Consider the following 13,791-nt stretch of genomic DNA (forward strand, 5'->3'; position numbering starts at 1 on the left):
GATGATCAACCTTCCAAATATTCTTTCCCAGTAAACATAGAAGACTCTAGAAATTAAAAGCTAAGCAGTCATACATGTATTCCAAAACCTGAATTAGAAATTGAAGGCTTACAAAAACACCTAAGATTTACTGGAGTTTTTAGATTAGTAGAGACTGAATTCTGAGTAGGTATATCTAAAATAATGACTACAGATTTGCAGAGTTCAGAACCCTAGGTATATTTGTTGTTTATTTGTATTGGATGAGTGATGTAAACAATTTTCATGAAGAATTCATATTAAATAAAATCTGTTCTCAAAAAGTTCAAACTGAATGTTACCAAGAAAGAGAACCATAAAAACTTAGAAATTAGCTAGAATGAGGTAATTTAGAAATAGATTAGACTAAATCAATGAAACTTTTTGGTGAGATTCACAAGCACTGGGCTTGATCCACAATGGGAGCATAGATCAGACTTACATGTTAAACTCCCCTTTTGGCATCAACACATAAAATTAGATTCTCAGAGGCTCTGGAGGTACAGAAAACCCCTAAACTTGGACACAATTTTAACATTACATTTCCAGATGGCTGTAATTCTGCGTCTCAGCTGTCCTCAATTTAACCTTCATTATGCCAAGTGATAAGACATGTTCAGAATCACAGCCTTCTGCGTGTTTCCCTATAACATCTTGGCCATTAGGCGCACTTTGAATATAGCCCACAGAACACAGTTCAATGAAAATCAGAACCAAGAGAAAAACTGAAATTTGCCTTTATCCAGTAGTTTAGTGAATAGTGATTTTAGCTTAATTTTCTCATATGAGGGGATATTTAAATGCACATTTCCTACCTGTCAAAAGAATGTCCAAATCACCAGGCATCTATTCAGTGCAGAAGAGACTGGAAAGAATTTCTCTCCTCTCCCAGGTAAACACCATAACCAATGGGCAAGAAAAGCACACTTCCTTCTTCTTCTCTAGCATATTAAACTAGCATTACCTAAACATTAGGAAGTTTTAATGTCCAGCTTAATATGTCTAACTTGCCCTTGAATGTCAGAAGCAATGGATAGCTTCCACTGTGCAGACTGCATGAATGCCAGCTTACTTGGTGACTGTATACATATATGTAAGAACATATGAGCAGGAAGAAAAGGAATAAACAATATTTTAAATGACTCACTTTACTAAGAATGCCATTTGAGTGTGAACCTTTTTAACATAACAATATTTTGATATAACAAATCCTTTTAGCATTATATTTTGTTTTCTTCTTCTAGCTCTGTGACAGCAACGAATTCACTGTTCTGGGAGATATCCACAAGTGTGGCCTGACTGACACTGAGACATGCCTCAAGGGTATAGCCGTCAGCCTAAGTGGAGGACAAACTGTAAGTAGCAGATGTAGACACCTAACATTCTGCAGGGATGTTTTCAAAGCTTAATAGACAAGTGGCTTGCAAATGACACATAACAACACAGACAGGAAATCTGCACTGATTTTTTGTTTTATCTCATTTGAACATCATTCAAAGAAAAATTAAGAATAAAGTAGGTTTGATTCTATGATTGGAAGGCAAGATACTAGTAATTTTCTGTCATTTAGTTATTTTTGGGCTTTTGCTTGTTTGTTTTGACAGTCAATGGACCACAGTAATAAAGAGTAAAGAAATAGGATAGGAATCAGAACATCATCACAGTCTCTCCCCACTTTTTTTTCCTTTATCCTGAACAATACTAGAGAGAAAATATTTGGAAAGTGTTTTACCTTTCCTAAATATGCTTGATAATCATTGCCTTTTTTTGTGGATAGAACATTGTGATCCAGCCTTCTGGCAGTGTATTTGTCAATATGATCTACACACAGCTGCCATTCTCTGCAGGTAAGTTCCTCTGGAAGACTTCTGTGACATTTCTTATTTTTTTTACTTCAAAATTTTATTACATTGGTTAATCTAAAGCCAAATTCTGCCTTTGGTTGCACTGCAGAAAATCCAAGGTACTCTAATAGAGCAGTCTCTCATTTTTGAAGTAATAGGGTTTGCCTATTTAGGTCTTATAATTTTAGCCAAATTATGGTCTAATTTTAGCATATCTAACTAAATGGAGATTCAATTCAAGCAAATAGTATCATTGCACATGTCTAGATCCAAACATTGGCGTAAGAGAGAAAAGAAAAATTCTGATATGCGATGGGACACCAATATCTCAAGTTGTTTAGTTCCCTGTGTTCCCTCTGTCCCTTTGCTTGGTGAACGTTCATCACTGGAGAGTTTCTCTCATGCTGGTTCTTCTCAGATACTACTGCACCTGAACAGAAAGCAAACCATGAAAGGATAGGATAGGTCCAGGTTGGAGTCTACCACTAAATCATGCTATATAATTTTCATCAAGCAAAGGTGATCTATTTAAATGGCAACAGAAGTGTGTGCTCTTCCCCTTACTTTAAAACACCTGTCAGAAAGTGGAGGGTTTTTATACATTTATTGTTTAGGGCAAAGATAGCCTGTTTTGGTGCTGGATTTGAAATCCTATATGGATCATTTTTCCTCCAGTTATTCAGAAATTAGGATCATATCAAACACAGCTGTAGAATCCCTCTATATAATGAACAGTTATTTCAACTGCTCATCTCATATGAAATTATAACTATTATATTCTTATGTCCCTAGCAAATGTCACCATCTTCAGACCATCATCCTTCTTCATCATTCTGCAAACAACCTTTGGTCTTCAGCTACAGGTTCAGCTCGTGCCTCTGATGCAACTTTTTATAGACTTAGACCCATCGCATAAAGGGCAGACCTGTGGTAAGTGATCTTACTGTAACAACTGCCTTCATCAGTACACATTTCATTCTGTAGGAGAATTTCACAGCCCATCTGCTTCCTTTTAGGTCTCTGTGGAAACTTCAATGACATGCAGACAGACGATTTCAAAACCACCAGTGGTGTAATAGAGGGTACTTCAGCTGCCTTTGGCAATACTTGGAAAACTTGGGCTGATTGTCCTGATGCCAAAAACACCTTTGAGAACCCCTGCACTGTGAGCATACAAAATGGTAAGCTCAGCATATAGTAACCTCTTCCATTCTCTTTTAAGATGGAAAGAAGGAATAAGCAGATCAACCACCAAGCATTTAGCCAAAATAACAGTGGACCATTTGCACACACACTATTTTCCTCAGTTGACACTAGAAGTCGTCAATTAATAAATAATAACTAGGATAATATTTTTGGATCTTCAAAAATATTGCTTTGGGTAAGGAAAGCAAGTGTTTTTGCCAACTTAAGGGAAATTGGAACCACATGTTATATCAGGGAAAGGACTGATTATCCTATGGGAAAAAAGCTGTGCATAGCCCCACTGAAGACTGGACTCACTGTGGTCCTTCCAGTGTTAAACTGAGAACCAGACTTACAATTCAGAAATTCATAGCTCTCAGAATCCATTTCAGCCAATGAAATATGTAATTTTTGAGCATTCACAGCCACTCTTCCATTTTCTGAGATGAATTAGTGTATTTTTAATTCACAATGTGAACCTCCTTTTTCAAAATTCAGCTAAGGATTTCTGAGTTTATTCCATGACAACTACCATGAATTAAGAGCATTCAGTTTATGAAGAGTTCATATTTCTGTATAGAGGAAGTGAAAGACCTTTTGTGTTTCAGCAAATGCAGAGCTGAATTCCATTGTAAAGTTAAGGTTCTGCAATTTCCCTGCAGGAGGTATAGTTACATTGAGACAAGAGTTTAGACAATTAAATGCAATAGAAATTCTTATCATGTTTTCAATTCACAGACCAGTATGCTCAGCACTGGTGTGGACTGCTCTCTGACACCATGGGACCCTTTGCTGAATGTCACTCAACAGTGAATCCTGAAGTTTACCAGAAGGTACTTTCCTCTTAACTTTTTCCCATTTAAAAGAAAAAGACTCAGATTTCTGATACTGTCACCAATTGGGAGGAGATACATTCATAATAGCTCTTTTCAAGCCAAGGGCTCATTTTTATCTACACATCATAATAATTACTCCTTTGTAAAGGTGTCTTTCTTTCCATTCCCAGGAGGATAAACTTACAGGCATATTCCTGCCTGTATTTCTAGGTACTAACTTAAATGCCTAAGCTAGGAGCTTGGACTCCCTGGACTCCTTATCAGGTCAAAGGACAAAAGCTGTCCATCCTGAGATATAAGGAAAGCTTTAGTCCGAATCTTAACTATCGCTTTTCTTAGTTGCTCTGAACTGCTCTCAGAAGGCTTTTGCATATATCCAAGGACAAGGCAAGAAATGTGTGTAAGAAGCAGCAAAAAGATTTAGATAAGATATGAACAAAAATATTCCAGGAATTCAAGGTGATGAAGCTTTGGAACAGACTGCCTGGGGACTTTACAAAGTCTCTCTGTTATTGGAAATCTGTAAGATTATGTTCAAAAAACATCTTCTGGAATGATAACATTAGAGTGACCTTGCCCGGCATAGCAACACATTAAATGACTTCTTGTTTTCTTTGTTCCTCTGATGCAGAGAGCCCAAGTCCTAAGCCTAAGCCCTAAAAGTTGGGTGGCATCAAATACCCTCTACTTGTTCTAAGTATATATGGCACAGTGGCTACAAACTGGAAGTAGTTGGGAAACCTACTAATACTTGAAAAAGTAAAAAAGAACAAGAACAAGAAAAAATAGTTTAAAATTGTGGACCTCTAATTACTCTCTCTCCTTGCAAAGAATCTTATTTGAAAGCACTTAGTGAAATCTTTAAATGAAAAACAGGCATATGTTTACTTATGCATATGGATTACCCTCACTTTTAGCTCTAACAAACATGACACTCTAAAAAGTATAAAGCACCATGGCTTTGACAAGACAATCTGATGATCATATGTCATCCTCTGTCCCTAGAACTGCATGTTTGACACGTGTAACTGTGAGAAGAGTGAGGACTGCATGTGTGCTGCCCTTTCCAGCTATGTCAGGGCCTGTGCCGCTAAAGGTGTTCTCCTCACTGGATGGAGGAACAAAGCCTGCAGTAAGTTCTACTTCCCTTTGCCTCTTGAAAATGATCATCCAGAAGGCCCCACACAGCAGCTCTCAGGGATTCCCATAGTAAATTGTGTTAAATTGTGTTTTAAGTATAGCATTGACTTTCAAGAATTTGAGGAGGAAAGGAATACCACAAAAGACAAGCAGTAAGCAGGGAGAAATATAAAAAAGAGGCTTTGTTAGATTACTTGCTCAGAACCAGCAGAAGCAACATGGACCTCAATACCCTTGCAATAGGAATAAAATAAGTAGGGTGTTTCTCAGTTTACTTTGACAAAAAATATAAAAATAACAATGAAGAAAAAACACGCTATGCATTAATATAATTGAACTTTTTTTTTTTTTTTAACCTGGACAAAATATTTGTAATCATCACACATTTATAGGGCAAAAGTCTGCTCTAGCAGTACAAAAAAAAATTACATTATTGAGGATATCAGTAAAGAACATGTACTTACATTGCCATGTTTATCATATATACTTTACCTCAAATACTGCATTTATACCTATATTGATTCTTAAATGAACTACAAATGTAACTCACCTTTTTACTCTCAAGCAAAATACACCACCTTGTGTCCGAAATCCTTGAAGTACACTTACAATGTTGATTCCTGTCAACCCACCTGCCGGTCTCTGAGTGAGCCTGATGTCATATGCAGCATCAAGTTTGTCCCAGTTGATGGCTGCACCTGCATAAATGGAACCTACATGGATGAAAGTGGCAGATGTGTGCCTGCTTCTAGCTGTCCTTGTTACTACAAAGGAATGCCTCTGTCTTCTGGAGAAGTTATTCATGATAATGGTGTTGTCTGGTAAGAGATTTGTAAACAAATGAGATTGGATATAGGCAATCATGAAATCATATATTCATTATGCAGTCTATTAAAATCAAATGTATTTCTCTGCCTAATAGCTTCAATACAAAAAATCACGGATCCTTAAAAATTGTTAGGGCTATTCATGTTTGGAAGATTGTACTTAGACTATTACAGGAATTCAACAGACTATACTGTGGTGGGTTAGCCTTGGCTAACAGCCAAACTCCCATCCAGTCACGCACTCCCCACAACACACACTTTTCTTATCCATGACTGTAAATGACTTGTTCAATGGTGAAAGATGCTTGATAATCCCATTACAGATTATTCCCATTATGAATGGAATCTGAACTATTCTGAAGGACAGTTTTTAACCAGGCAAATGGACAGAGCAAACCTGTCTTTATATAGAATATACTTGTATTTTGGTCTGCTCTAATATAAAATATTTTTGAATAGTACAGACTATTCTGATAAAGCACATGTTTTCTCTGTTTTATCACAGAGTAATTTTTCATTATTTCAAATTCATTAGGAAACAAGCTGAAACTTAACAAGAAAAAGCAAAAACATATCCATTCTCTCTTTTTTTTTTTTTTTTTTTTAAAGCACTTGCACCTATGGAAAGCTGAGCTGCATTGGAGAGAAACCTGAACCAGGTGACATATAACTTCAGATTTTCTTTAATTCTCCCTTTCCATCTTCATCCTTTCCAGTTCTCTCTTTTTTTTTTTTTTTTTTTGTCATAATGATGCAGATTGTACAAGTCTGAAATCAAACAAGAAAATGAACTGATGACTTCTGTAATGTAGAGGATATTCCCAAAATATAGAGAAACACTGTCTTACCTTTCAGATGGCTGAAACAAGTTATAAGCCCCTGGGTTACCCAGGAGAAAAGAATACTTGGTCACCTCATTAAAAGTGAAGTAAAAACTACCCACATTTTAAATAAAATAAAAGTACTAAAAGCCTAAAAAAATACAAAGCAAACCAGGATCTTTGTTTTCTTGTTTTTTTTTTTGGTTTGGTTTGGTTTGGTTTGGTTTGGTTTTTCTGAAAGGAAGTGTTTCACGAAGCTAACTAAACATTAATTTCCATGAGTAGTCCAAGCATAAGCACTAAAAACAGATGAGCATGACTTCAAAAAAATATTCAGTTTCTCTTTCTGGTCAAATGCATTATACTAAGGTATTTCACAAAGGAGTCTTTTTTTTTCTTTTTTCCCTTCAATCTGCATTAAGGAAACACAAAGATATAAATACATGGTTGATCTCACATTTCTCATGGCTTTTCTCTCTTTCAGTCTGCATACCTCCCATGGTCTATATTGACTGTGGCAATGCCACTGCAGATGTGGTAGGAGCAGGATGCCAGAAGAGCTGTCAGACTCTAGATACGGAATGCGTAAGTACAGACTCTTTATACCCAGTTGAAAGCATATTAAACTAGATCTTGTTTACAATTATCAGCTGCAGCTGGACTCTTCCATCACGGAAATGTTTCAAGTCATGTTTTCTATATGGTCCTTACAGTACAGAACCCACTGTGTCTCTGGCTGTGTATGTCCTCATAACCAAGTGTTAGATGGCAAAGGTGGCTGTATAGCTCCAGAAGACTGTCCATGTGTTCACAATGGGAATTCCTACAGTCCAGGAGAATCAATCAGAGTTGGCTGTAACAACTGGTAAGAGCATATTGAAAAATATTCTTTTCAAGCATCTGAAAGGGGATAGTTTAAGCTCTGGGTGAATTACAGCATTTCAGTCTAGCAGTATCAAGATTTATAGGAAGGAATCCCACATAAGATGATCCACTTAGTACCTAAAAAGCAAGCTCTGTCTGCCTTTTACAATGGCACACAGCACAGAAATTGCAAGTGGTCAGAAGAACAATGTGGTTTGGATGTTGTCATATTCATTTGAGTCAAGAAAGTTTTTTCCTTGCAGGCAATCCCTACATTTCAATACCTCCAACAAGATTTGGAAATGTAAAGATTTAAAGTATTTTCTAACCCAAATGATTCATGACATCATGAAGTAATACAGTCTTTGGTCAAATCCCAAAGGCTCTTGAGATATGCTGCATTTCTGAGAATAAGCAAACCTTATTTTTTCATTATAAGCTTAACACATTTTAAAATCAGACTGATGTTCGTGCAGGAATGTACCCATAGTTATATCATGTGTATGTCTGGTTTTTACATTTGAGTGCTTTTCGTCTTATGTAGCACATGTAGAAACAGAAAATGGCACTGCTCTGAGGAACCTTGCCTGGAAACCTGTTCTGTTTATGGAGATGGGCATTACACCACCTTTGATGGCAAACGTTTTGATTTTGAAGGAGACTGTGAATATGTTCTGATCCAGGTAACAGAGTCCTTCCCAGATTTTTGTACTATCGAAGTACCTTGTGTTTTACATATGACCATGTAGCATAATTAACACTGAATATCATTCCCCTGTTTCAGAACTACTGTGGTCAACAAGGTATGAATCAGGGAACCTTCAGAGTCATCACTGAGAACATTCCATGTGGCACTACAGGAACCACCTGCTCTAAGTCTATTAAAGTTTTCCTGGGAGTAAGTATTTTCTTAAATAAGTTGTGCCCCAGGCCTAATGTGCCAAAAGGACAGAACAAGCTGTTCCAGATAGACTGCATTGTAGAAGAGTCCTCCAAGACAGTGAAAATGTTACTACATTTCTTTGCTCACTGCCAACAATTCTGCTCTCTGCTAGAGAAGGCAAAGGAGGGAATTCTGAAGAGAAATTGCTTAACATGAGGTTGTTGAATTGAATCATTTTGATGATAATAGAGTTATTATTTCAATAACGGTTACTGGCAATATATAAATCTCTACCCAATAGGTGACTTGTTTAATTGGCCTCTAACTTTTTCTTTTCTTGTCCTAGAACTATGAGCTGGTACTCAGTGATGGACACTCTGATGTCATCCAGAGGACACCTGGAGGAAAAATGCCATTCCAAATCCGTTCCATGGGCATCTACTTGGTGGTTGACACTACCGTTGGCCTGATACTCATGTGGGACAAGAAAACCAGTATATTCATCAAACTTAGTCCCAGCTTTCAGGTACATTTTAAAATTGAAAAAACCTGGACAAAATGACTTCTGAAACATATTCATGTTATCTCTCAAAGAAAAAAATGGAAATTTAGACTGTAACTGGAAGACTGAAAGAGCAGCAATTGCATATTATTACTCTTGTAGTGTTGACTTAGTGTTGACTTACACATTTCCCTTAAATTACATTATTCAGTAATGGCAAAACAGCAACTACATCAGTAGCTTTCTTCATGAGAAGTCCTCACTGAAGAGGTATGTTCAGGATTAGATAAAACTAGTTAGCTCAATACTAAGAACAAACACCATGAGTCTACTCTGTTTCCTGTCCTTATCCTTCCTAACAACAAGTTAGAGATACATCTTCATGAAAGATATTTTATTAAAATGTCCAAGACTGTTACTGAAGAGGCCCAGATAATCTTAAATAAGATTCATCCTGAGGTCTGTTATATGCAGATATTGAGAAACTGTATCTTACTGATCTTTGTCTTTTTGTGTTGACCCCCATGCAGGGACATGTCTGTGGACTTTGCGGAAACTATGATGGCAATGGAAACAATGACTTCACTACTCGCAGTCAGTCTGTGGTAGGAAATGTGCTGGAGTTTGCCAATAGCTGGAAAGTGTCTTCTAGTTGCCCAAATGCCAATCGTACCAAGGATCCATGCACTGCAAACCCATACAGGAAAGCCTGGGCACAGAAGCAATGCAGCATCATTACCAGTGAAGTGTTTGCGAAGTGTCACTCCCAAGTATGACAAAAACTTCAGTCTTAAATTCTCTTGAGCCAGAGATTACATTAATTTTTATGTTGGATAGCTGAAAAATACACTAAAATACACTTTGTCATGCTTAACAAAGTGAAGTCAGGCCAAGTTCCAGGGAAACTGCATAAGAAGTATTTTCACTTTCATTTTCTCAGCTTGTGCTTTGAACTAGTATGCTAGAGAAATTGATAGTTGTTTTTTTTTTTTAATAGAAGGGACAATCACAGATAAATCTCAGGATATGCTTATTTTCTAATGGCATCATTTTCTACTAATATAAATATCAGCCACCTGATATACATGATTGTGTGCTAGCTTGTAGTAATGCAACAGTATTCTTTCTGCGAATGTATCTTCAACATCAAATAGTTCATAGCATTATGAGTTATTAGTAATAGATTTATTCTACATTTTCCTCTTGATTTTTTAAAGCATTCTCATGGTTTCCTCCTTTCTTATCTTTCTCACACATACAGAGTTGTCAGTTTCAGATATTTTATTCAGCTTTTTTAGGACAGTGAATGCCTTTTCAAAGAGGACAAGTGCATGAAAACTCAAATGTTTTCTCCAACAGGTTGAACCAAATGAATATTATCAAGCATGCGTGGATGATGCTTGTGCCTGTGACACTGGAGGAGACTGTGAATGTTTCTGTACAGCAGTAGCCGCCTATGCTCAAGCATGCAATGAGCTGGAAGTCTGCATTTCATGGAGAACTCCATCCATTTGCCGTGAGTCTCACCCTGCTACTTTTTGAAAGGATCCGGAGGGAAAGAAAACAGAGAAGAAAAAAAGAAAAAAAGTAGAATGAAAAAAGAAAGAAGGATAAAATTGTATTTGTAAGACACACTGCCGTATTCTAAAACCAGCAAAAAACCTACAAAGCAAGTTGGGTAAATCACTGGAAGCCAATCTATCTTCTTAAAGCAAAACCATTGAAAGTAACTTTAACAGTGGTGTCATTAGCATCTGATTTACTCATCAGTCATGACACACAACTGGTGAACTGTAATATTATATTACACTCCCACCTGTCTACATCAGGCTCAATGTAAATAAATATTAGTGCATACTAGCTAAAATCAGTGACTCAATTAATTGATTTTTCATGCTTAATGTGTAACTCTGTTCTATGCTTTATAACTTTATTGGTGCCAAAAGGTGGTAGAGGTGCAACAATTGGGTTAAATTAGAGATAAGAAAATATACTGCTCACCACCTGTGATTATGGTGATCATATGGGATTTCTACCCAGTAAAACTGAAAGACTGTAGAGCAAAAAGATCAAAGGTCTTTTTCTGTCATTTCTCCTTCCTCTAGCTCTGTTCTGTGATTACTACAATCCACAAGGGGAATGTGAGTGGCACTACAAGCCATGTGGAGCCCCTTGTATGAAGACCTGCAATAATCCAAGCGGGAACTGCCTTCATGAGTTGAGAGGTTTGGAAGGTAAAAATAATTATGCATATCTCACTCTACTTATAAAAAGCTAAAATGCAATATACTTAACAAAATTTATATTACTCAGTATATGACACAGAAGTTATAAGAAGAGATTTTATAATTAGTATCTTACTACCTAATGGATCATGAACTTGTTTGGAGTCAAGATGAGGACCAAATGCTCCAAAGGGATAGCAATAACAGAGTCTGAAATTCTGCTTACTATATGGGATAATTTGGGGAAAGCAGATATAGGCAGAGTATAGACTTACTTCTACTTGTGAAAGGCCTAGTGTCAACATAACTCTCATTTTTTATCGCAGGCTGCTACCCGCACTGTCCAAAGAATAAGCCCTATTTTGATGAAGAAACCATGACTTGTGTTTCTAATTGTGGTTGTTATGAAAATGGAAAAAATTACAAACCAGGAATGCAGATGCCTTCAAAGCAGAATTGTGAATCATGGTAGGATTAGTAAAGATTTTTAAACGTTGAGTTTAAAGTTGTGGAACATAATTCATCATGCATTAAGCTTTTTGTTTGCCGATAGGAACTAGGCCAGTCATAGGCTGCTGAATAATGTCTAATTTTCTTCCATTCCCAGGAACTTAAATGATGACACAGTGAAACCTTTTACCATAGAGAGACTAATTTACTACTTATTCTGCATTTTTATTGAAGTACTTTTAAATTATTATTATTATAATCATTAAATTAAGTAAAAACAAATTAAAATAATAATAACTATGGTAATAGCCTGAGAATTTTTATTAAGATATCCCTAAAATCATTATGTGAAATTATTTAGAAGCAGCAGGCAACTAATCTTCATTGGTTTGAGCTTGTTTCTGTTATTGCACCAGTACTTGCATATTTGCAACAATCAGCAAGTATTCCCACACATTCTGCCAGAATTGATGACATGTTGGGACAAGTGTTGCTAAGCCTTCTATCAAACAGCATAAAGTTAGCAGAACCAGTTGTGAAGCAGTTAACACCTGTCCTAAGATACCTTTAAAGTAGCTACACTTGAATGCTGGAAGCAGTGCAGCCAGAATGGCTTAGCATGAAGCCCATCTGACCTAACCCAACTTTCATGGCATGTTTTGCAGTTCATAGACAGCTTTGCCTGCATTGTCTATGTCATTAACAGCACTAAACCTAACCTGTTAAATACATACCTATAGTTACTTGTTTATTCAATGTACAGATGCCCTTAGTCACTGCAAGTAAATATACCGAGATTCAGTTAACAGATAATAGATACATTCCCTTTAAAACCAGAATGCATTCTTGCATCTTTTGGAAGTCTGATGGAAATTCTCTGTGTAGACAGTCTCAACATATGGATACAGTGATCCTTTCTCAAATGATACGTTTATGACACTTTCCCTTCCAAAAAATAAGTACACATATCACGGAAGTAAGACCATTTCAAATCACCCTTCCCCATGTCTTTGCCCAGCCGCCAAAAGCACCAATAAGGATACTGCATGTTTAGTATGATAGCACAGAAAAATTGCCTTTCTTGCCACAAAACTGAGTAATCCTACCTAACCTGAATTTGTACAATAGAACTGAACATCTAACTCAGAGAAAATAGGGTCTTTCTACATTTAAACACACAATGAATAGCAAAGGATTGATAGAAAAAATTGAAACAATAAAACAATGTCATGAACCAATATATTCACATTCATCATTTCCTTTTTTCTCTTTTCCAGTGAATGCACAAGTCATGGCAAAAAATGCAGATATGATGAATATGGTATGTTGACAAAGTTGGTTTTATCTGAATAGGACGCATTTGATGTACTCTGCTTTGTGTTTCAGATACCAAGGAATAACACTCTCTTTTGATTTACAGAATGCGTCTGCATTTATGAGGGACAGAAATACCACTATAAAGATGTGATCTACAATACTACAGATGGCACGGGAGGGTGTATTGTTGCAACCTGTGGTCCCAATGGAACGCTTCAAAGGGTTGTCTATGAATGTCCAATCTCAACATCACCCACAACAACAACGTTTCACTTCAGCACTACGCCACCTGCCACTACTTCCACAGGTACACACTTTACAGCCCGTAAGAGTGTATTCTGTTCATTAATGAGTAAAATACAGCTACAAAACCATGCCCACACTCACAATGTAAATGAATTAATACAACCTCAAAATAAATGACAGTAAGTCTAATTTGTTATAAGCATTTGGTTTCAGTCAGTATTTGGTAACCAAATTAAAGCAAGGAAATGAACACAGAAAATAAAACCAGTTCTGAAACTCCAAAATAGAAACCACTGCACACTGGTTTGATACTATTATTTTGCTTATCTTCATAGTGAACAATAAAAAAAAATGTATCAGATTTATTATCTGTAATTGTAACTATTTCCATACCTGGAATAATCTTTACTGAAGGAATAATTCATTGTTTTTCCTATTAAATTACAGAATGATTACGTTCTGTAAAATTCCTGGTAGGGTTCATAGTATTTATAATAACAGTACTAAGTGGGTTGCTCAGATATTGGCATTGAGATACTGAAATTTTCATTTCTATAACTCCTGTTCAGCATTTTTCAGGTTGGTAATCTCTACTATGGGCACATGTTGTTTAATGAAATAAGTACTCAGTAT

At 36.4% G+C, this 13,791-nt stretch overlaps 1 protein-coding gene across 1 annotated transcript in view; it reads left to right on the forward strand.

Annotated features, from left to right (window-relative positions):
- Positions 1-13,791, forward strand: part of LOC309593139 (mucin-5AC-like) — a gene marked incomplete at both ends in the record, with an annotated part of 95,829 nt that overhangs the window by 63,016 nt on the left and 19,022 nt on the right. Inside the window, 19 exons of the mRNA XM_082317295.1 lie at positions 1,263-1,373; positions 1,796-1,865; positions 2,655-2,792; positions 2,879-3,043; positions 3,786-3,880; positions 4,889-5,015; positions 5,589-5,844; positions 6,460-6,509; positions 7,156-7,256; positions 7,385-7,536; positions 8,080-8,218; positions 8,320-8,433; positions 8,765-8,944; positions 9,451-9,690; positions 10,280-10,436; positions 11,026-11,154; positions 11,472-11,613; positions 12,873-12,916; positions 13,016-13,219. Of these exons, the coding sequence (XP_082173421.1) occupies positions 1,263-1,373; positions 1,796-1,865; positions 2,655-2,792; positions 2,879-3,043; positions 3,786-3,880; positions 4,889-5,015; positions 5,589-5,844; positions 6,460-6,509; positions 7,156-7,256; positions 7,385-7,536; positions 8,080-8,218; positions 8,320-8,433; positions 8,765-8,944; positions 9,451-9,690; positions 10,280-10,436; positions 11,026-11,154; positions 11,472-11,613; positions 12,873-12,916; positions 13,016-13,219 (2,614 nt within the window). The remainder of the gene's footprint in view (positions 1-1,262; positions 1,374-1,795; positions 1,866-2,654; positions 2,793-2,878; positions 3,044-3,785; positions 3,881-4,888; positions 5,016-5,588; positions 5,845-6,459; positions 6,510-7,155; positions 7,257-7,384; positions 7,537-8,079; positions 8,219-8,319; positions 8,434-8,764; positions 8,945-9,450; positions 9,691-10,279; positions 10,437-11,025; positions 11,155-11,471; positions 11,614-12,872; positions 12,917-13,015; positions 13,220-13,791) is intronic.

The sequence above is a fragment of the Platalea leucorodia genome (genome assembly GCF_965183815.1).
Source record: "Platalea leucorodia genome assembly, chromosome: 7".
Lineage (NCBI taxonomy): Eukaryota > Metazoa > Chordata > Aves > Pelecaniformes > Threskiornithidae > Platalea > Platalea leucorodia.